Source organism: Geotrypetes seraphini, chromosome 5, assembly GCF_902459505.1.
Source record: "Geotrypetes seraphini chromosome 5, aGeoSer1.1, whole genome shotgun sequence".
Taxonomy (NCBI): Eukaryota; Metazoa; Chordata; class Amphibia; order Gymnophiona; family Dermophiidae; genus Geotrypetes; species Geotrypetes seraphini.
In genome coordinates this window covers 51,434,764-51,457,799 of record NC_047088.1, presented here as the reverse complement: position 1 = coordinate 51,457,799, position 23,036 = coordinate 51,434,764, and the positions used below count along the sequence as shown (strand labels likewise).

The 23,036-nt window shown below is 39.7% G+C and overlaps 1 protein-coding gene across 6 annotated transcripts in view; it reads left to right on the top strand.

Annotated features, from left to right (window-relative positions):
* BRWD3 (bromodomain and WD repeat domain containing 3) overlaps positions 1-23,036 on the top strand; it is a 286,770-nt gene that overhangs the window by 214,323 nt on the left and 49,411 nt on the right. For all 6 annotated transcript variants that reach the window (XM_033944590.1, XM_033944589.1, XM_033944588.1 and 3 more), the window contains 3 exons: positions 8,905-9,025; positions 11,597-11,722; positions 11,874-11,952. In XM_033944590.1, the coding sequence (XP_033800481.1) occupies positions 8,905-9,025; positions 11,597-11,722; positions 11,874-11,952 (326 nt within the window). The remainder of the gene's footprint in view (positions 1-8,904; positions 9,026-11,596; positions 11,723-11,873; positions 11,953-23,036) is intronic.

Genomic DNA, 23,036 nt, shown 5'->3' with positions numbered 1-23,036 from the left:
GGGAGGGAAAATAGAGGGTGGGAAAGGGGGTCAATATATATTAATTGTGCTAAGATCTAATCATGTATATTATCATAGAATATTGGTTAAAATTTGAATATAAATAAGATGGATATAAAAATTTATTCTATGAATGTCAATGGTTTAAATCATCCTATTAAGAAGAAGAAATTTTTATCGTTCCTTAAAAATCAAAATGCGGACATCTATTTCATCCAAGAGAAGCATCTTTCTGAAATTGAATCTAAAAAATTATCTGGGGGTTGGATTTCTAAATGTTTATTTGCACCGGCTTTAAAAAAAAAAGCTGGAGTGGCTATTCTGATAAACAAAAAATGTAATGCGAATTTCAAATTAATAAATTATGACCCCTTAGGTAGATGGGTACATATCAAAATGGATCTGGGAAATACAACCATGGATTTATTCAATTTATATGCTCCTAATACGAATCAAATGGAGTTTTTCAAACAAATTCAGCAATTACTTTTACCACTGGCTACATCTAATTTAATAGTAGCAGGGGATTTCAATGCTGTAATGGATCCGATTTTGGATAAAAGACCAAGTAGAATTATGAAATCATTAGGCTTAGATAATTTGATTCAATCTTGTGATTTAGTAGATATATGGCGTATTCTTCATTTTAATGATCAGGAATTTTCTTTTTGTTCTCAGGTCCATAAATCCTTTTCACGAATTGATTATATATTTGTTTCCAATAACCTAGCGCAGCGTGTGTTAAAAGCAGTAATAGATCCTATTATAATTTTGGATCATGCTGGTGTGTGGATTGACCTTCAAAATTATGATATTGAACATTTCAATTCAATTTGGAGATTTAATAATGCTTTTTTAGCGGATTCAAATTTTCTGGAAGAATTTAAATTAAAAATACAAGAATTTTTTCAAATTAATGATTCGGATAATATTAATGCTGAGATCTTATGGGACACTTTTAAAGCAACAATGAGGGGGAATATTATTTCATATTCAGCATATATTAATAAACAACATAAAAAACATTTTCTTGAATTGGGAAAACAAATTAAGTTATTAGAAAATAAATTAATTGAAAAATGGGAAAATAAAACACTACAAGAGTTATTAAAACTAAAAGTTAAATATAATGAGATTTCTTCTCAATTTGTGAGGAAAGATTTATTTAATAGACAAGTTCAATTTTATGGAAATTCAAATAAAGCTGGGAAACTATTAGCAAATTTTCTTAAAGCAAAAAAAAGAAAGTCCAAGATTATTGCAATAAAAGATATACAAGGTAATACACACACTAACAATAAAGACATTTTAATACAGTTTCTTGATTTTTATAAAGATTTATATTCTTCCGAATCTTATGAAAATAAAGAACGAGATGGACTAAAATTTTAAAATTCATTTATTGGACCAAATGTTCCAGATCATATAAAAAGAAGTTTAGAAGAACCTATATCTTTAAAAGAAATAGAATCAGCTTTGAAATCTCTTAGAGTTGGATCCGCTCCGGGTGGTGATGGTTATACGGTTGAATTTTATAAATCATTTCAAAACATTATTTTACCATATCTATTAAAGTTATATCAATATCAAATGAATAATGGAAATATATCAGGTACTATGGCTGATTCATTAATTATTGTCTTACCAAAACCAAACAAAGATCCTACCTTGGTTTCAAATTACAGGCCTATTTCCTTATTAAATGTAGATGGTAAATTAATTTCTAAAGTACTAGCAATAAGATTGGCAAAAGCTCTTCCTTTCATTATTGATGTACATCAAACAGGATTTATTGCTAAAAGACATTCATCGCACAACACTAGATTAGCATTTCACTCTTTAAATTTAGCAAAAACTATGAATGATCCAGCTTTTATGATATCTTTAGATGCAGAAAAAGCATTTGATAGAGTAGAATGGAAATTTATGTATCAAGCTCTAGAATGGTTTAGAATAGGTCCCGGTTTTATTAAAATGATTCAGACTTTGTATAGCTCTCCTGGTGCAAGATTATATATAAATAACAATTTATCAGATAGATTTAACTTGCAAAGGGGAGTTAGACAAGGATGTCCTTTGTCCCCCTTACTTTTTGATATTGTATTAGAACCCTTGTTAATTGCAATTAATCAAACTAAGGAGATAAAGGGAATCCCATTTTCTTACTGGGAATATAAACTTTCTGCATATGCAGATGATATCTTATTATATTTGAGAGAACCGGGGAATACTATTCCAAGTTTACTTAATCTTCTAGAGGAATTTGGAAAATTTTCTGGATATAAAATTAATTGGAGTAAATCAGAAATTCTCCCAATTAATGTTCACTGTACCAAAGGATTATTTGATTCATATTCATTTATTTGGAAAGAGGAAGGATTAAAATATTTAGGAATTATGATCAAAAATACAATTGATGATACAGTCAAAGAAAATGAAAAACTTTTATTGAAAAAAATTACAGAAATGTGTGAACAATGGAATCCTTTACATCTTTCATGGTGGGGAAGAGTTCAAACAATTAAAATGATGATATTGCCTGTGGTTTGTTATCAAATGAGTATGATACCAATATTTTTTCAGGGGTCCTTTTACAAAAAATTAAACAATATTATTACAAAATTTGTTTGGTTTGGGAAAAGACCCAGAATTGCTCTAGTATCTTTACAAAGACCAATTATGGAGGGAGGGGTAAATTTTCCAAATTTTTATAGGTACCATCAAGCCTATATTCTAAGACAGGGTATGTATTGGATCCTCCCAGATCTCATGGAGAATGTACCAGATTGGCTATATTTAGAATGGCGGCTCCTGTTCCCATTACATTTAGATCATTTAATTAGTATAACAATGCCTAGAAGATACAAAGATAACAGAATATTATTAGATACTTGGAAAACATTAAGATATATAAATAACCTATCACCAGAACCAATTTGTAAATCACTAAATCAATCTATTTGGGTAAACTCCAGGATCAAAATTGGCGGATTTAAGATCGTCTGGAAACAATGGATAAGTGCAGGTATACGAACATTAAATGATGTCATTTCAGAAGGTTCACTGCTTAGTTTTTCACAATTGCAAAATAAATTTGGTTTAAATAAATCACAATATTTTAAATGGATGCAATTGAAGCAGGCCATTCAGGAAGGGTTCCTTGAATGGAAAAATCTTAATACCCAATATAGTCTGCAGATTTTATGTTCCCAGACGGATTCCTTGGGTCACCAAGCCGCAAAATGGTACAAGTTAATATATGAATTTTTAAATAAAAAAAAGAAAACTGGTCTTAGGGATATTTGGAGTATTGAGATTGGACAGACAATTTCTGCATCTCAATGGCCACGATTTTGGTCCTGGAGATTAAGATCTACAAAGTCAGCATCTATGAGTCAAACATGGATGTTTTTATTGCATAGAGTGTTATGGACCCCTACGCGCCTGCAAAAGATAGATAATACTAGATCCAATAGATGCTGGCATTGTAAAATAGAAATAGGGACGTTGGATCACTTAATTTTTTTTTGTCCCTGTGTAAATGCCTTTTGGAATCTGATTTGGCCCCAAATTAACAAATTACTAGAAAATCACGTAGGACTCTCATATGATACCATACTATTTGGCACTGCAATGAGAACTCAGAGTCCGATCTCAGCAAATAATAACAAGCTGCTATTAATATTAACAGGAGTCGCCATGCAACAAATCACTCAAAATTGGAAAGATTATACTAAATTAAATTATACGTTCTGGTGGAACTCTGTATGTCACATCTATAAAATGGAAAAAGTATTAGCATTACAAAATGGGAATCTTCATAATTTCAAGAAAATTTGGCAACCATTGACTAATTATTCTAATGATTAGATTTCTTAGCACATTCACAATACTTATATAGGAATGGGGTGGGTTATGTATAAATTTTGGAATTATTAATTGTAAAAATGGGGAGGGACTTATAACTTTTGATTATATATAATTTCTAATATATACTGTTTATAAATTAAATTGTATTAATGATAGATACAATGATATATAGTAATTAATTATATTACTTGTGATTCAATTGTTGTAAAAATTGAAAATTTAATAAAGAAAAATTAAAAAAAATAAAAAGAAAAAAAAGAAAAAATATATGGAAGATATTGTACACATGCCCAAAGAAGCATTAACACCTTTTTCTCAAAGCTGCTTATATTGCAGCAAAAAAAATTTCTTGATAAAGGGTGGAGTTGACTCAAGGTAGCTTAGACCTAAAAGAGCTTTGGGAGAGTTCTACAACTGAAGTAATCGGTCAAGCTACTCTTATGGGTACATTAATTTTTCCTCAAGATTATGATCATACTTTGAGACTCTTCTTTAAGCATAAAAATGAGATCATCAAAAGATTTGTGTTTTCCCTGATCTTACAAAAACTACTCAGGAAAGAAGAAAGAAATTTCTGTTATACAGTAGACAGTGAGTTCAGGCACTTTTCAACTTTGCTACCCATGTAAATGTGTGGTGATTTTCTCCTCCACTAAGTATGTTGGATTTTTTTGTTTATCCTGATCAGCTACAGATCCTGATGGAAGCTAAACAATCTACATCAATTTGATTTTAATTAGGTTCAACCAAGGAGATATTGTTTAGGCACTTTATAATGGCTTTGGATTTTTTTTCTTCCCATAGTGTTAATCTTTGATTTATTTCCTTATTGCTACCCTGTTGCTTCAAGGGTTTATTGCCTTTGGTTCTCCCCTTTCTTGTGGACTGTGTAGCATGATATATTTGGTGATTTATAATGAAAATTATTGCCTGAATGCTTTTCTAAAATGTGCTTTTCTTTCAAATTTTATTTTTGCTTATATAAATTTTTAAATGCAAATAGATATTTCCATGTAACTTTATTGAATGTTCCCTGTCTCTGTAATTTTTTAGAGAGTGAAAAAAAAAAATTGATTCACTTTTACTTGTTCTGCACCACTCAGGATTTTGTAGACTTCAATCATATCCCCCCTTAGCCATCTCTTTTCCAAACTGAAGAGCCCTAACCTCTTTATCCTTACCTTATAAGAGAGAAGTTCCATCCACTTTATCATTTTGGTCGCTCTTCTTTGAAACTTTCTAATTCTGCTATATCATTTTTGAGATATGGCAACCAGAATTGAATGTAATGCTCAAGGTGAGGACCTACCATGGAGCATCCTCTAGAGGCATTATAATATTTTTGGTCTTATTTACCATCCCTTTCCTAATAATTCCTATCAACCTGTTTGCTTTTTTGTCGTTGCCGCCACACTGGGCCAAAGATTTCAGCATATTGACTTTAATAACACCTAGATCTTTTTCTTGCTGACTCTTAAGGTAGACCCTAGCATCTGATAATTTTGATTTGGATTATTATTCCTAAAGTGCATCACTTTGCATTTGCCCACATTAAATTTCATCTGCCATTTGGATCCCCAGTCTTCCAGTTTCCTAAGGTCTTCCTGCAATTTTTCACAGTCTGCATGCATTTTTACAACTTTAAATAATTTCCTGTCATCTACAAATTTAATCATGCCATGTGTCATTTATACATGGTAAATATGTTAAATAGCACTGGTCCCAGTACAGATTCCTGTGGCATTCCACTATTCACTCTTCTCCATTAAGTGAAATGGTCACTACCCTCTGTTTTCTGTCCAACAACAGAACATTGCCTCTTATCCCATGACTTCTTAATTTTCTCAAGAGTCTCTCATGAGAAACTCTGTTGAATGCTTTCTGAAAATCTAGATACACTACATCAGGGGTAGGCAATTCCGGTCCTCGAGAGCCGGAGCCAGGTCAGATTTTCAGGATATCCAGAATGAATATGTATGAAATGGATTTGCATGCACTGCCTCCTTGAGATGCAAATCTATCTTATGCATATTTATTGTGGATATCCTGAAAACCTGACCTGGCTCCGGCTCTCGAGGACTGGAATTGCCTACCCCTGCACTACATCAACTGGCTTATCTACATGTTTGTTCACACCTTCAGAGAAATGAAGCAAATGAACCCATGCTGACTCTGTTCCATAAAACCATGTTTGTCTACATGTTCCATAATATTATTTTTATAATAGTTTCCACTATTTTACCCAGCACTGAAATCAGGCTTACCAGTTTTTAATTTCCCAGATCACTGCAGAACCCTTTTAAAAAATTGGTATTACATTGACCACCCTCCAATCTTCAGGCACTATGGACGATTTAATGACAGGTTACAGAGTAAGAGCAGATCAACAATTTCCTGTTTGACTTCTTTCAATAGCCTGCAGGTATATATCATCTAGGTCAGATGATTTATCACTCTTTGTCAGTTTGGCTCAGTATGTCTTCCAGGTTCACTGAGATTTTTTTCAGTTCCTCCACATCACCCTTGAAAACCATTTCTATCTTGTTTCCCTGAAAATAAGACATATATTAATATGTCTTATATTAATTAATATAATATAAGACATATATTAATATGTCTTATATTAATTTGGGGTCCAAAAAACACACTAGGGCTTATTTTCGGGGATGGTTTTTTTTTTTTTTCACATACAAAAATCATCTCTCCCTTCCTTTCCTTTCCCCCAATTCTTCCTCTCTCCTCCCCCCCCCCCATATGCAGCATCATTCCTTCCCTCTCACCCATCCCCTTGTGCAGCGGAACCTCACTGACCCTCCCACCGTGAGAATGACATACCTCTGCTTCGAGGCCTCCTAAAGCAGCGGGGGTTGGGGTTACTGAACTGACGAGTCCGATTTTTTTCAGCAAATCAGGCTGCACTAGTGTTAGAGATGGAATCGGAGTGTCAGGGACATTCAGTGGGGGGGCTTCGGGGATCAATCTTAACTAGGGCTTATTTTTAGGGTAGGGCTTATATTAGGAGCATCTTTAAAAATCATAGTAGGAGCCTGAGCCAATCAGGGCCTTAGGTTCCTCCCCGTGCATCACATGATGCCTAAGGCCTACATTGGCACTGCGTCATGAGGAGGGGCAGGATGACTTTGCGGTTCCTCCTGCTCCCCGAAGACTTCACGGGAGGCCTAAGGAGCAGAAGGGACTGAGCACCCCTCCTGCTCCCAACTTTGAGGTACGGGGATGCTAGGTCAGGCCCGACTTGGCCGGGGTGTTGGTCGGCCTACGGAGCAGGAGGGACCGAGCACCCCTCCTGCTCCCAAATTTCAAATAGGGAGTGCCGGTTCGGGCCTGGCCCAGCCGGGGGTGGGCCGGTCAGGTAGGTGGTGCAGTGGGCCGGTCGGGGTGTGTGTGTGGTGTTTTTTAAATGGCAGCAGCGGGGTAAATTTTTTGTGGGGTTCAGGGAAGGAGGGGTGTTCAGGGCACTTGGGAGGGGAAGTTTAATTTTTTTTTTTTTTTTTTAAATCGGGCAGATATTTTGCATGTGTAAAACACGCAAAATATCTGCCCGATGAGAAAAAAAATTTAAAAAGCTGGTGGCAGAAGCTCTGACAGCAGTGACAGGAGGCTGTCACTACTGTCAGAGCTTTAGCGATCCGTGCATTTGTTTCTGAACATTTTATGAAGACAGCACATTTTCGAGTTTATGATTTATGATAAAGTGAGGTTGTCTGTGGTCAAAACTATCAGTGTTACGGGCTTATCACAGTTCAACCAGCATCTTTTGTCTCGGTATTACATAAATATTCCTTTTCTCTTATTTAGATTCTCAGTGGAATAATTTTGCTTTCTTTGTACAGTAATTGATAAGTTTGAGGTTATATACATTAGATTTTAATAAGTTTGTACCCTTGAGTAGTATGCAGTGTTCCAAAGGTACCCATAATAGACAGTTTAGTTGTCCTGCGTCAGAAATGTTATTGTTAGGTTGTTCTGTATAATTATTCAGAATATCTGGGAGCAGTCATCTTAACAAAAGAGTCTCAAATGTTCTACTGCTTACTAAATCTGATTGGCTCTCACAAACTGGAGTCAATCATATTTATCTTTGTGTTGTGAGAAAATCTTTATGATACTTGTTTTTGCAAGTACCGTGTTTCCCCGAAAATAAGCCCTAGTCCCGGGATTCACCAGCAGCTTCCCTTCCCCCCCCTGTCCCCCAAGCACGAGCACCCGCCACACAGCTGAATCCGCATCCTTCTCTTCCTCCCATCGGAAACCTGCCATGAGCCCTACATATCTCCCTAAGCAGCTTTGGGCTGGCAGCACTCTAAACAGGCTGCTTCAGCCTTCCGCCCGTGAAATTCACTTTGCCACATTATTGATCAGTAACGCGGCAGAGTGAATTCATGGGGCGGACAAGGCCGAAGCAGCCTATTTAGAGTGCTGCCGGCCCGAAGCTACTTAGGGAGTATGTAGGGCTTGTGGCAGGGTTCCTATGGGAGGGAAGAAAGGATGGGGGTTCAGCTGTGTGGCGGGGGCAGGTACTCAGGGGAGGTTGTGTTCGCTCAAAGGTTCTACTGCACAAGGGATGGGAGGGAGGGAGGGAAGGGAAGCTTGGCAAGAGTCCTGCTGCACAAGGGAGGGGAGGGAAGCCCAGCAAGGGTCCTGCTGCATGAGGGATGGGAGAGCGGGAAGAATAGAAGCTGGGTAAGGGTCCTGCTGCTTGAGGGAGGGGAGAAGAGATGCTGCACATGTGAGGGAGAGAAAGGAAAGAGAAAAATGGGGTGAAGGAGAGGAAGGGAAAGATAATCATGTACACACCCCGAAAATAAGACCTAGTGCATTTTTGGGGCCTAAAATTAATATAAGACACTTTCTTATTTTTGGAGAAACACGGTAGTTCAGGTAGACTGCATACAAGCTGCTTAACGTTAAAGGAAAATGAAGATATGTCTGAATCTGGGTTGTGGGTGATTATAGCCACCTTTTGAAGTATTGTACATTATAATTCTAATCTACTGTACTGCATTTTCTCTTTAGATTTTGCTAGCCCATTTGCTGCTCCTGTGGACCTTAGTGCCTATCCACTATATTGCACTGTAGTTGCTTATCCAACTGACCTTAGCACAGTCAGAAAGAGACTTGAAAATAGATTCTATAGGTAAGGATATTCTTTTCGGTTCTTCAAAAAATAACAGATTTTGATGAGGGTTTTGTATAAATTTTTACATTTGATTTAAAACCCTTGGCATCTCCTTTTAGATCCCTTTCTGAGGTTCATAGCTGTTTCTAAGATATACGTACATCTAAGAGAGCTATGATCCACTTGCCACATGATACCTAAAATCTAGAAGCCATAAAATTAGATTGGGAGGCCATAGTACCTGACCATAAGTCACACCTAGGTTTAGAGGAGGAAAACAATGTTCTGAACCAAATGGTGTACTAATATATTTAATAAAATATAGCAGAATAATATTTTGACCATGTAAAGTCAACAGCGGTATTAAGAACCATCATCACTGTGATTAACAAATGAGGAGAGACTTTAAGGTTCAAGCACTCTTCTAGTTTTCTAGGCTCTGCATTTAGCCCCCTTCCCTATGTAGCCGGCAAGCTCCAGGCAAGGTGTCTGGGGTCACCGGTACAAGTATATTTTTGTGAGCCGCCACGGGCCGCACAAGGAGTTGACAATTTTAGCGTTCGGAATAAGGAACACCCTCAAAAGTCATAGGCACAGCTTCAATGAAATCAAGGCTTTTAATTCTCAAAACGAAAGAAACAACTTATTTGTCAGGATTAATCAACAAAAAAAATCTCTTCCTCAGAGGTAAGTTTTATTTCAAATTATAGTCCAGTTAGAGTCCATTACAAAAGAAAGGAAAACTTTTCAGCCAAAAACAAAACTCCAAGTCAGTGCAGTAATACTGGCTTCTTCAGCAACTGAATGCTGGAAAGACGGTGTGCTCCGTGTGGTCTTTAATTGCCAGAAATTAGGCCCACTATCCCACCACGTAACACGGGGCAAACCCCACTGCCTTTAGCATACCATAGTACACTTTTCTCAAAGAGAAAGCACAAGTAAGCTTTCAAAAAGGAAAAACCAAAACTTCAAAATAAAAGGCCTTGCTTAGCTTCAGCATAGAGAAAATTCACTCTTTAGCATGAATGAGAATTATTCAGTTCCTGAGACAAAGGTAGGCAAAACAAACTTGAAATAAACTTCAGCAATATTCAGATACTTGCTTTTGTGAGGCAAACCTCCATAGGAGCATTCTCAGGAGCCAGCACAGCACTAGCTTCAGGGCTTATTTCCAACTCCATGGCCAGCGGTTCCTCACACAGACTGGAAGATACTTCTTCTCCAGCCTCTGAAAACTCCATAGCCTCAGGATCTTGGCTGCTATCAGGAGCTCCCAGCACTGTGACCTCTCCTGCTGCTGTTTTTCTCTTTTCTGATTTTCTAGGAGCCTAGTCTTCAGGGATAGCAGCTTGCAGCCCCGCCCCCAACCCTCAGGTGGAAAGGATTTCCGGTGATTCACTTTAGGACACAGAGGGGGATGGGAATCTACCACTGCTGCTCTCCTACTCCCTCTACAGGCCCTAGAAGGAAATTCAGTCTGAGAGACAGAAAATGGTGTATAAGGCATATTATGGGCAGAATCTGGATTAGCACTGGGACCTGCACTAGGGACACTCCTAGCAGGCATAGCCTGCTTATCACACCTGTCAATCTCTGAACCCAGCCCCCCACACTCCTTTCCAGGCTATGCACCCAACCCCACACTCTTTGCCAGGCTCTATACCCTGTCCCACCTCCCTGCCCTATACCTTGTACCCCCTCTGGTGGTCTAGTGGTAGGCTGAGACAGGAGGGATCTGTCCTAGCCGACTAACAATGTTTTCCTTCCCTTCTCCCCCCCCCCCCCCCCCCCCCCCGGGTATCTTTTTCACCTTTTAAAATCCTGGTGGTCCAGCGGTGTATTGGCAGGAGCGAGCTTTCCGTGCTCCTGCCCCGTGCTGAGCCCCTCCCTCGCTGGACGGCTGCCTCAGATCTCGCGGTCAGCAGTGCACAAGGCAGGAGTGAGCTTTTCACACTCCAGCCTGAGCCCGCGCCGCTCCCTGAATGGCTGCTGTCAGTTCTCGTGAGTCCTGCCATCCAGCGAGGGAGGGGCTCAGCGCGGGGCAGGAGCGCAGAAAGCTCACTCTTGCCGATACACCGCTGGACCACCAGGATTTTAAAGGGCAAAAAAAGGTACCGTATATATTGTAAGTTTCCCTGGCAGACAGCCGGGCGCTCACCTAAATTAGCTGGGCAGAGTGACTGGCTAAAAGACGCTAGAGAGAACACGTCTGTGACGCATATTCGCTCCATAAGACACATAGACATTTCCACCCACTTTTGAGGGGAAAAAAGTGCATCTTATGGAGTGAAAAATACGGTAAACTTTGCTGCCTTTAGTGCAGTATGCTCTACATTTGAAGGAACAGAAATTCATAAATAGCTGAAATAAAATGAGCTGCAATCACAAATTTGGCATTTAATGCAGACTTGTTCTTTGCTTCTGTGACTGATTTATTCCTAAAGATTACAAAATGGAGAAAGATCTTTGGTGCACAGGCCCCATATAAGCAATGTTTTTTTTTCTTGATTATTTCTTATTTTAGTTTTTGCAGTTTTGAGGAAGAGTATCCACACTAAAGAAATCCTAACTTCCTTGATTGTATTTCAGGAGAATCTCGGCACTGATGTGGGAGGTTCGATATATTGAACATAATGCCAGGACTTTCAATGAGCCAGAGAGTCCTATAGTAAAAGCAGCCAAGATTGTAACTGATGTATTACTGCACTATATTGGGTAAGCAAACTGCTGTCTTTTCTTGTATGTGCAGGAGTGGGGGGATAGAGAGATTAGGGAAAATATACATATGTAGCTGCTTTGTTTTTTATGCAACCAATATCTCAGGATGTTCTGGCATATTATGTTTAATATGTTGTGTGACTTATAGGGACCAAAGTTGCACAGATATTTTGGAGATCTACAATAAAGTGAAGGCAGAACACCTAAGCAGCACTGAGGAAGAAGAGGTAAGAGTGGCTGGGATTCTGGATGGCCAAAGAACTCATTCTTTAGCATGTAGAAACTTTTTAATCCTAATGATGGCATCTTGATCAGTACTTAGGAAAAAGATGATTAAGGGATTTTAGATTTAGTTCACATCTTAACTCAAGGTGAGTTGCATTCAGGTTCAGTAGATAGTTTCCTGTCCAGGGGGATGGGGGTGGAGGGAGCTTACAGGCTTGTGCTTGAAACAGTGAAGGGTTAAATGACGTCCCAAATCACAAGGAATATTAGGATTTGAACCTGGTTTCCTGGTTCTCAGCCCACTGTTCTAACAATTAGGCTACTCCTAATTTTGATACTGAGTATGGTGCTTGTACTCATTGACCTACAAGCTCATTTTCAAAGGGAAATTGCTTTGAAAATGTTGGCCCACACACATGCAAAGAATACTTTTGGAGTTATGAATTTAGCCTGGGCTAATAGAGCGCATAAAGTCAGTTGGTATAGTTTTGGAAAATGTCAATTGATAGAGCTGAAGTGACTGAAGATTGCTTCTATCCCTCACTAAACCCAAGGATTTTCTAGTAGTCGATGTGGAGGAATGTTAATGTGATTTCTGAATATTTATTTGTAAGATTTTATTGACCATCTATTTGAGGCAAAAAGCATATTGAAATTGTTTACAAAAAGTAAAAATATAAATATAAAAATCATACTAATTTAAAAACAAAAATTTAAACCAAAAGATTTGTATGTAACCCAAGTTTCCAAGTTTATTAAAATTTTTGATGAAACGCAAATCAAAACTTCTAAGTGTTTTACAATTTATAATCTCTCCACCGCATATCGTGTTGAAATACAGCCTGAAAAAACAAAAGGCTTAAAAACCTTTTTAAATTTAAGAGTTGAGGGTTTCTGACATAGATAAAGTGGCAGCAAATTCTAGAGAGTAGGTGCCAGGAAGGAGAAAGCAAATCAATGAGAGATCTCCAGGCAGGTTCCAGGAGGAGGAGGAAGAATAAGGATGAAAGAAGCCTGAGAAGAGAACTAAGTGATTTGACAAATAAGCAGACTGGTCAGAATGATGTGTGCAATGTGACACTATAGAGATCTTGAACTTTTTTTTTCATTTATATTTTATTGCCATATAACCATAATTCACAAGAATATTCTCAACACAGAAAATAATTATAATACTTGAAGAATATAAGAGAGGAAAAAAATATGTAAATCTTCATTAGACTACCATAACTACGGAGGGCCCAGGCAAAAGAGATGATGAGAAACTTATTTTGGAAATAAATATACAACTAAGGGTTAACAGCTAATTCCAGTATCACAATAATTGTTCATAATAACTAAACATTACTAGTATGTAAATGATTGTTTTTCAACTGTCTAGTAAGTACAGTAAATGATTTGATAGCTCGCTATAGCAAAGTCTGTGGGAGAGCCTATAATAACTATATAAATGTGTGTGCTGGTTGCACTCAGGTAGGTGGTTGTTTGAGTTCATCTTACTTATATTAAATTTCATGGGGTTTAGTTGTCTTTGCTGCAGAGCAGAAAAGATTTGACTTGGGGTGTTCCCTCCTTGTTGTTTCTCCTCTTTTAGGTGTAATCATCTGCTTTGGTACGAATTGAGAAGAGAAGAACCACCCACTGACACAAGGAGGCAAAGCTGAAAAGCTGTAGATGATTCCATCTGCAAAAACTCAGATAGAGGTGAATAACCCACTGGTCAAGACCCATGTTTCTTTATACTAGGAAAGAAGATTATCGAGGTAAGAATCTAATCTTACCTTACCTTTGGTTATTGTTTTATCATTTACAGTGTCTTTTCTTATTATTTTTCCTATTCTGCTTCTTTACTATATTTATCTGCATATAGTTCTTTCCTGTTTTTAATTAAGGTCTTTTTCATTTTTTATTTTAACTATTGTAAAGCATTTCTCCACTTTTTGTGAAAGGCAGTTTATTAAGAACATTAAACTATAAACCATGTCAGTGTTACCACATCCTCTGGCAAGTTCCAGAGCTTATCTATTTGCTTTTCATTTTAAAAGTATTACTATGTAGCTTCATTGAGTTTCCCCTAGTCTTAGACAAGAAACATCCTTACCTTCCTTCGTCCAAACTCAAAACATTCTTATTCCAAGACGCTTTCAATGAGGACTAACTTTTTTTTTTTTTTTTTAATTCGAAGAGACTCCCTTCCTCCTCTTTGATTATCCTTCCTTTTTTCTTCTTTATTTTATTGTAACTTTATTTCCTTCTCCCACCTTCCCTATATGTTCCTGTATGTCAAGTCTGTCCTCTCCCCCTCAAAAATTTTAGATTATACAGTGGAACCTTGGTTTATGAGCATAATTCGTTCCAGAAGCATGCTCGTAAACCAATTTACTCGTATATCAAAGCAAGTTTCCCCATAGAAAGTAAGGGAAACTAGCTTGATTCGATCCACCTACCACCCCCCCAGCCACCGGCGTAGCTCCACCCCACCACATCCCCAAAAGACCCCCCCCCCACCCCCGAGGCCACTGGTGAGCTTCCACATCTCTCCCCCTGCAAACCGGCATGGCCCCCCCTGCCTGCAAACGCTGCCCCCCCTCCCCACGAACAGGCATCGCCCCCCCTCGCAAACTGGCATCCCCCGCCCGCCCAAACTGAAAGCTTACCCCCCAATGTGGCACTGGCACGCAGCACCAACCCACAGGAGGTGCCAGTGCCCGAAGATCGTGCCTCTCCTCCGACTGGGCCTTGAACATCTGCGCATGCTCAAGGCCTTCTGGCTCCCTCCGAGATTCTGAAGATTTTACCGTATTGTCTGTGATGCCACCTACTGTAAATCTTTTTCATTCTTCTCAATGTTCATCACTTTGCATTTGTCAGTTCATTTGCCAGTGTCAGTGCATTTGTCAGTTCTGGATGCCTGGTCATCTTGCAGTTTTTCACAATTCGCATATGTTTAACAACTTTGAATAGTTTTGTGTCTTTTCCAAATTTAATTATCTCATTCATTACCATTTCCAAATCATTTATAAATATATTAAATAGCACCAAGGCTTATTTTGTCACAGAAAGTAGTGTGTAGGGTTGGGAATCAGGTATAAGGAAGGGAGGGCATGGAGGATTAGGTAAAGGACAGTAGACAAAGAAAACATGAGAGAGTTGGATGGGTGGTGTGTGGTACCAGCAGAGAGAGAAGGGATAAATATTGGTTCTAGCTAGGCATACTTAAGAAGTTGGGGAGGGAGGAGAAGGGAATGGAAGGGATGGTGGTGATTTATCTTTTTTAGGTTGCCTACTCATGGATGGGAATAGATTTTCTGGGGATTGCATTACGTGGATGATGGAAGCAGATGTGTACCTCTATGCAAGTGACAAATAATAAATGGGGTAGAGGGTAGAATGCAGTTGTAATGAAGAAGGGAAAAATAATTACAGATCAATTGAAGAGTAGGAGATTCTGGAAGTGAGGGTTGGCATGGTGTTTGAAGCAGTTTTTGTTCTTCAAGTATTGCTGTATATGCAAATCTTGACATTTTGAAGGTTCCAGTTCATGTTTTTGCCCTTATATCTCTATTTTTGATATGTGGTCCCTTGATTAATATTTCTTGAGGGTCTATTTTTTGTGTGTGTAACCAATGTGTGGTATTCTCCTAGCAGGTGGCTTGTGTGAGGTATTCTGTTAGTGTTTACTTTCAGTGTAGGGATCTGTAGCAGTCTGACTTGTTTGTTTGTTGTTTTTTTTTGGGGGGAGGAGTTAGTTGGAAGGGTTTTTTGTTTTTTTTTAGTAGTAGGAAGTATACACTAGTTCTAGGGTACTGCTGCCTTTTTATAGGTAGGGTTGTTATAACCAATAGCATAGACAGCGTGTGGATTTTGGGTGGTCCTAAGGTGAAAATGGACGGGCACAAAAATTGTGCTCACCACCCCTGTTGAGGTACTACCCTGCTCCTAAGACTCAAACTTCTCAAAAGAAATGATAAGTACCTGAGCTGGCAGGGATCCCCAAGCCCTACCAACTGAAGATCTCCCCGAAAGTGCCAGATACTCCTGTGTTCAGTTTGGGAGTTAACAGCTCCTCCTTAAGCTGCCGACACTTGCACCCCTGTACATACTCAGTTTCCTCAAATGCATGAAAACTGAGCATGTGCTGAGTATCAGCATTGATGGTTCAGGAAGCGGCCGCCAACTTCCGAGATATGTTTCTGGTACTTTCAGTGAGATCTTAAGCTGGCGGGTCTTGGGGATCCCGCCAGCTACCATAGCAGTGTGCTGCTATTTGGTGGACCTGAGCCCAAAGTGGATGCGCCTCTACCTACCCATGGTTACTCCACTGGTTATTGCACTATGTCCAAAAATCTGGATTGCAGGAACTAGACCTCTTAAAATTAAAATCTGGACTATTGGGGATAGAGAGAGGGATGTTAATGCTGGAGCTTTTACTGTAAATGTTACAAATATCCCATTCTCCCCAAAGAGCTCAGAACAGGTTACAGGTTAGCATATATAACATACAGTTAACAGGTTACATTATGCCATAGTTATAGTATATTTTTTTATACAAGTTCGTATATTAACTCGACACATACCAGGGATTTGATACCAATATACATAGGTAGGATCCTGTCTTTTCTTCTTTTGTTTATTTTTCCATTAAATTCATTTTTTGCTTACCATTTGCAAGGCTTTTCAGTGCTGCAGAGGATCCCATTTGTGGGACATCTCTGGCTGCAGGAGAGTGCAGACTCTCAAGGTTGTAGCTCTGCATCCAAGTGGCAGACTGCCTTGCAGTGCACCCACTAGTAAAGATTGCAACATAAGCAATATTAGCAACTCACTTCTTAGCATTCCAACGGGAAGTGAAACAAAAACAAAAAAATATACAAAAAAGAAGATTACCACTGAAAAATAGCTGGAAAGCAATGATCACAAATACTCGTAGTCTAAGCAACAAAGTTCATGATCTGCAAGCCCTGATTTTAGAGGCAGACCTAGATATTGTTGCTATCACAGAGACATGGTTCAGTGAATCCCATGGATGGGATACAAACATACCAGGATATAATCTTTTAGGAAAGACAGAGATAGTCAAAAAGGTGGAGGAGTAGCTCTCTATGTAAAGATCGATATCCAAGCGACTGAAATGCAAGGTACCTGGGGAGAGGAAGAAGCAATATGGATCGCTCTGAAAAGAGAAGATGGAACTTCTATCTACATGGGTGTAGTCTATAGACCTCCGACTCAATCGCACAAATTGATAAAGATCTGATTGTGGATATCCAAAAGTTTGGAAAGAAAGAGGGGGTGCTGCTGTTAGGAGATTTCAACCTGCTGGATGTGGACTGGAAAGTTACATCTATAGAAACGGAAAGAAGTAGGGAGATTGTGGATGCTTTTCAAGAGGCTCTGCTCAGACAAATGGTGACAGAACCCATGAGGGAAAAAGCGATATTTGATCTGATCCTCACAAATGGGGAGAGTATCTCTAATGTTCGAGCGGGTGCTCACCTGGGAAGTAGCAATCATCAAACGGTTTGGTTTGATATAACAGCTAAAGTGGAGAGCAGCCGCACAATTCTTAAAGTCCTAGATTTCAAACGTACGAACTTTAATAAAATATGAGTGTACCTGAAGAAAGAGCTGTTAGGATGAGAGGACATAAAAGAAGTGGAAAAACAGTAGTCTAAGCTGAAAGAAGCAATAAGAATGGCTACGGAGCTTTATGTGAAGAAAATAAATAAAAATAAGAGAAAAAGGAAACCGATATGGTTCTCCAAACTAGTAGCGAAGAAAATAAAGGCAAAAGAGTTTGCGTTCCTGAAATATTAAAAAAACCCAAGAAGAGGAGTATAGAAAGGATTACCGGGTGAAACTGAAAGAAGCCAAGAGAGAGAGCGGTCTGGCAAAAGCGCAGGCAGAAGAGCAAATAGCTAAAAATGTAAAAAAGGGAGACAAATTTTTTTCAGATATATTAGTGAAAGGAGGAAGATGAAAAATGGAATTGCTAAACTAAAAGATGCTAGGAACCGATATGTGGAGTGTGATGAGGAAAAAGCAAACGTGCTAAACAAATACTTCTGTTCTGTGTTCACGGAAGAAAATCCCTGAGAAGGATCAAGATTGTCTGTCAAAGTTACACAAGAAAATGGAGTAGATTCTGCACCGTTCACGGAGAAAAGTGTTTATGAACAACTTGAAAAATTGAAGGTTCCTGGGGATTGGAGAAGAGTGGATGTGGTCCCTATTCACAAAAGTGGTCACAGAGATGAAGCAGGAAACTTCAGTTGTTGGAAAAATGATGGAAGTATTGCTGAAAGAAAGGATAGTGAACTTCCTAGAATCTAATGGGTTACAGGATCGGAGGCAACATGGCTTTACTAAAGGTAAATTGTGCCAAACGAACCTGATTGAATTTTTTGATTGGGTGACCAGAGAACTGGATCAATGACATATGCTAGATGTCATTTACTTAGATTTTAGCAAAGCCTTTGACACGGTTCCTCATAGGAGGCTCTTGAACAAACTTGAAGGGCTGAAGTTACATTACATTTTATTACATTGATGTCTACTATCCCGCCAATACCTTTCAGTTCTAGGTGGTTTACAAAAAGAAATTAGCCCGAGCATTTCCAGGGAGATTGCAAGGTTGATAGCTATAGTATGCGTCGGGATTTGGGAATGGTCGATGCGGTTTGGTTAGATCATTTGACAAATTTCTTGAATAGTATGGTTTTCAGTTCTTTTCTGAATGTTTTGTAATTGGGCATCGTGGTCAACAGATTTGAGAGGTGGTGGTCTATTTTTGCTGCTCTGGTGGCTAGTAGACCGTCATATATTTTTTTTGCTTTGCACTCCTTTGGGGGGTGGATAAAGTGTGCTTGAGATCTCCTTGGTTTGGATGTGTTTTTCCAAATTAGGCGATTGTTCAGATAGCTTGGTCCATTTCCATTTAAGGCTTTGAATAGGGTGCAGTAGAATTTGTGTTGTATGCGTGCTTGTACTGGGAGCCAGTATGAGTCTTGGAAAGTTGAGGTAATGTGGTCATATTTTTTCAGTGAGTATATTAGTCTTAGGGCTGTATTTTGGACTGTTTGTAATTGTTTAGCATGTTGGCGGGGCATGACAGGTAAAGTATGTTACAGTAGTCCAGGAGTCCTAGGATTAGCGTTTGTACTATGAGTTTGAATTGTTCGTTGTTGAAGTATTTTCAGACTTGTCTTAAGTTGTGCATGGCTGTGAATGCCTTCTGAACCGTTTTGCTGATTTGAATTTGCATGGCACAAGCCTTTGTCTATTATTATTCACAGCAGTTTTAGGTTGGGTTGTAAGTGATATGTGATGGAGTTTATTTCTAGGTTTGTTATTTTTGGGGTTTTGTTTCTTTCTAGAAGTAAGAATTTGGTTTTGTCTTGGTTCAGTTTTCATTTGTGGTCTCTCATCCATTTTGACAGTTTCTAGTGCAATGTGTAGTTTGTTCGTTGTGTTGGAGGTGGTTTGGTCAAAAGGCAGGAGGATGGTGATATCATCTGCATAGCTATATGACGTTATACCTTGTTTGTCTAAGCATGTGCCAAGTGTGGCTATGTAAAGGTTAAAGAGTGTTGGTGATAGTGGGGAGCCTTGGGGGACTCCAAGGGTTGTTCCAGGATTCTGATTGTTCATTGTTTGCTTTACTCTATTTCTTGAGCGGAGGAATACTTCAAATCAATTGTAGATTTTGCCTGTGATTCCTATTGCCTCCAATGTTTGTAGAAGGATGTTGTGATCTACTAGGTCGAATGCCACTGTGAGATCGAGTTGTATGAGTAGCATTTTTTTGCCTTTGCTTAGGTGTTGTTTGGCTGTGTCTAGGAGAGAGACAAGTAGTGTTTCTGTACTGTAGTTGCCTCTGAAGCCTGATTGTGAGGGGTGAAGAATGTTGTGAATTTCTAAGTATTCGGTGAGAAGTTTTGCTACGAGGCCTTCCATTAGTTTGAAGTGTAGCGGTATTGAGGCTACAGGTCTGTAATTGAATGGCTGATCTGTTGCTCCCTTTGGATCTTTCAGAATAGAGGTTATGATGATTTTGGCAACTTCCTGTGGAAATTGACCCTCTGTGAGCATGTAACTAATCCACCGCATGAGGTGGGTGTGGAATTTAGTGCTGGCGGCTTTTAACAGGTATGGGGGGGACAGTGGTTGAGGTCGCAGGCTGCATGTCTGTATTTTTTGTAGAGTTTGTCTAGGTCGTGCCATTGTGTGTCTGGGAAATCTTACCAGTTTCTGTCTGCTGCGTAGGCCTCGTTTTCTTTAGGTGGTATTGTGATTTCGTCAAGGTGGTTTGGGGTTCCGGTGAAGGTATTTCTGAAGAATTCAGCCAATTGATTAACTGGGGGTGGCAGGGCGGTTTTGGTGGCCAGGTAGAATTTGGTGTCTGTGAGCTCCTTTAGTAGTTTGAAAATTTTTTTGGTGTCTTGGATTTCTATGCCTATCTGATTGGTGTAGTATGCCTTTCTTTTTTCTTTTAGCTTTTGTTTGTATTGTTTGTCAGTGTTCTCCAGGTTGTTTTTGTGTGTTCTTGGTTGTTTTTTCTCCATTCTCAAGACCCAAAGTGGTGAACTGGATTAGAAACTGGTTGTTGGACAGTTGCCAGAGGGTGGTGGGTAATGGAAGTCGCTCGGAGGAAGGCAAGGTGAGTAGTGAAGTCCCTCAGGGGTTCGGTGCTGGGGCTGATCCTGTTCAATATGTTTGTGAGTGACATTGCTGAAGTAATAGAAGGAAAGGCTTGCCTTTTTGCGGATGATACCAAGATTTGTAACAGAGTAGACACCGAGGAGGGAGTGGAAAACATGAAAAAGAATCTGCAAAAGTTAGAGGAATGTTCTAATATCTGGCAACTAAAATTCAATGCAAAGAAATGTAGAGTAATGCATTTGGGGGTTTAATAATTGGAAGGAGCCGTATGTGCTGGGAGGTAAGAGGCTGATATGCACGGATGGGGAGAGAGACCTTGGGGTGATAGTGTCTGAAGATCTAAAGGCGGAAAAACAGTGTGACAAGACGGTGGCTGCTGCCAGAAGGCTGCTGGGCTGTATAAAGAGAGGTGTAACCAGTAGAAGAAAGAAGGTGTTGATGCCCCTGTACAGATCATTGGTGAGGCCCCACTTGGAGTGTTGTGTTCAGTTTTGGAGACCATATCTGGCGAAGGACATAAGAAGACTTGAAGTGGTCCAGAGGAAGGTGATTAAAATAATAGGAGGTTTGCACCAAAAGACGTATGAGGAGAGACTGGAAGCCCTGAATACGTATACCCTAGAGGAAAGGAAAGATAGGGGAGATATGATTCAGACGTTCAAGTACTTGAAAGATATTAATGTAAAATAAAATATTTCCCAGAGAAAGGAAAATGGCCTATTAACTACACAACTGATCTACACCATTAGAGATGTCTACTATACTGCAGATTTTTGAATCATGCCAGTCTGTTCAGCTGGGGGCTCTATTATAGCGGTCATCTGGTACAGGGACAATGGACCCTCTCACAGAGAAAGTGGTCTATAAGTCATCTGGAACTGTGGGTCATTGGAGAAGTACCTGGAAGGAAAGACAGAATGTTCTCCGACAATGCCAACGCGGTAGCTTATGTGAGCATTGTCACCTACCGGGATCTTGGTACGGTTAATAAGACCCCCGATAGGGGGTAGTACACTCTTGACGCGGCTCCCAAAGGGGGAGACCTCACTGGTGTCTCACTATCCGGGCTTTGCCCCAAAAATAAAGCACCGTGAGTCAAGTTGAACCAAACATAATGTGTAAAGTTTAATTAGTCACTTAACACACCAACTAGAAATCATATAAGCAGTTATTACAGTTCAAGTTTCCTGGCTTCTCCAAAACAGGGCAAAGAAAGAAAAACAAAAAAAAAAATGAAATCCTTTTAACTTTCACCCGGTCCGGTGAAAGCACAGCAAGCTTTCTGTCAAGTATAATTCCAGTCCAGGTCTTAGTGCTTTCTCTACTTTGCCCCACAGTCACTTAAAAAAAAAACCCCAGCACAAGTAGTCTCTCTTAAGAAATTATCAAGCCGTGAGCTTGAGTCCTGGGCTTACCAATCAACACAGTCCAGTTTCTTCACCAGGTATTTGCATTTGTGGTTATAAAGTAAACTTTAAGCAGGAACCAAAAGACAAAACTAAAACCTTACTGCAGGCTCTTAAAGTGTCAGCCCTAATTAGCTCACAGTCCTGTAGTTCCCCTTGAGCTTCTGCACAGCTGCAGTGTAGCAAAACAATCAAGCTGGTGCAGCCCTGCTCTAAGCTTGTTTGTACCTCACAAACAATCAAAATTTAGTTCTTCTAAACTCTTCTCCATTATTATTCCTGTGCAGCTCCGTACCTGCAGTGTTTAGTGGCAAGTTGTCAAGCCCACATCCATGGCTTCTCCCATAACGGACTCCGGCATACACACTTCATCCAGGTCCATGCTTTCTGGGGGGTCCAGCTGCTCTGCTGGTTCCAGGGGTATTGAAGCCTCACACTCCATTGGCTCTGGTGTGAGGTCTGGCCTTTTCCTGGCCCGGAGAACTCTCTCTGCCAGACTCTCTTGGGCAGCCTCCTCTAATGCTCTGGAGAGCTGCTTAAAAGGCCTAGGGCCACGCCCTACACTGGGTGTCTGTGTGCCTAGCTTGTGTGTTCTTGGGCTCCCCCTCAGGCTACAGGGCAGAATATCACTGGGAACTTGCTTAAATCTCTTAGTGTGGCTGGAGGTTTTCCTGGTCCGTGGAGTTATCCTATATTCTGGGCACTGCTCTAGGTTAGAAGGCTCAGGATAGGCAGCTAGACTTTCAGGATCTTCTTGCTGATCCTGTTCAGAGAGAGCCTGGTCTCGAGTAAGAGCTTGAGACCGGGGTTTTGCTCTGACATGACCGTCTCGGGGAGGGGAAATGTCACAGCATACAGTGAGGCACCAGAAGCACCCCATTATGACTGGAAGCCCAGATGATGTTCAAGTGGGTCTCACTGTGTATGGTACCCTACTTTCTACTGAAGGTTGTGCCAGTTTTTCATGTCAACCAAGAGGTTCGTTTGCCCACTTCTCTTCATATGGGTTTGAATAAATA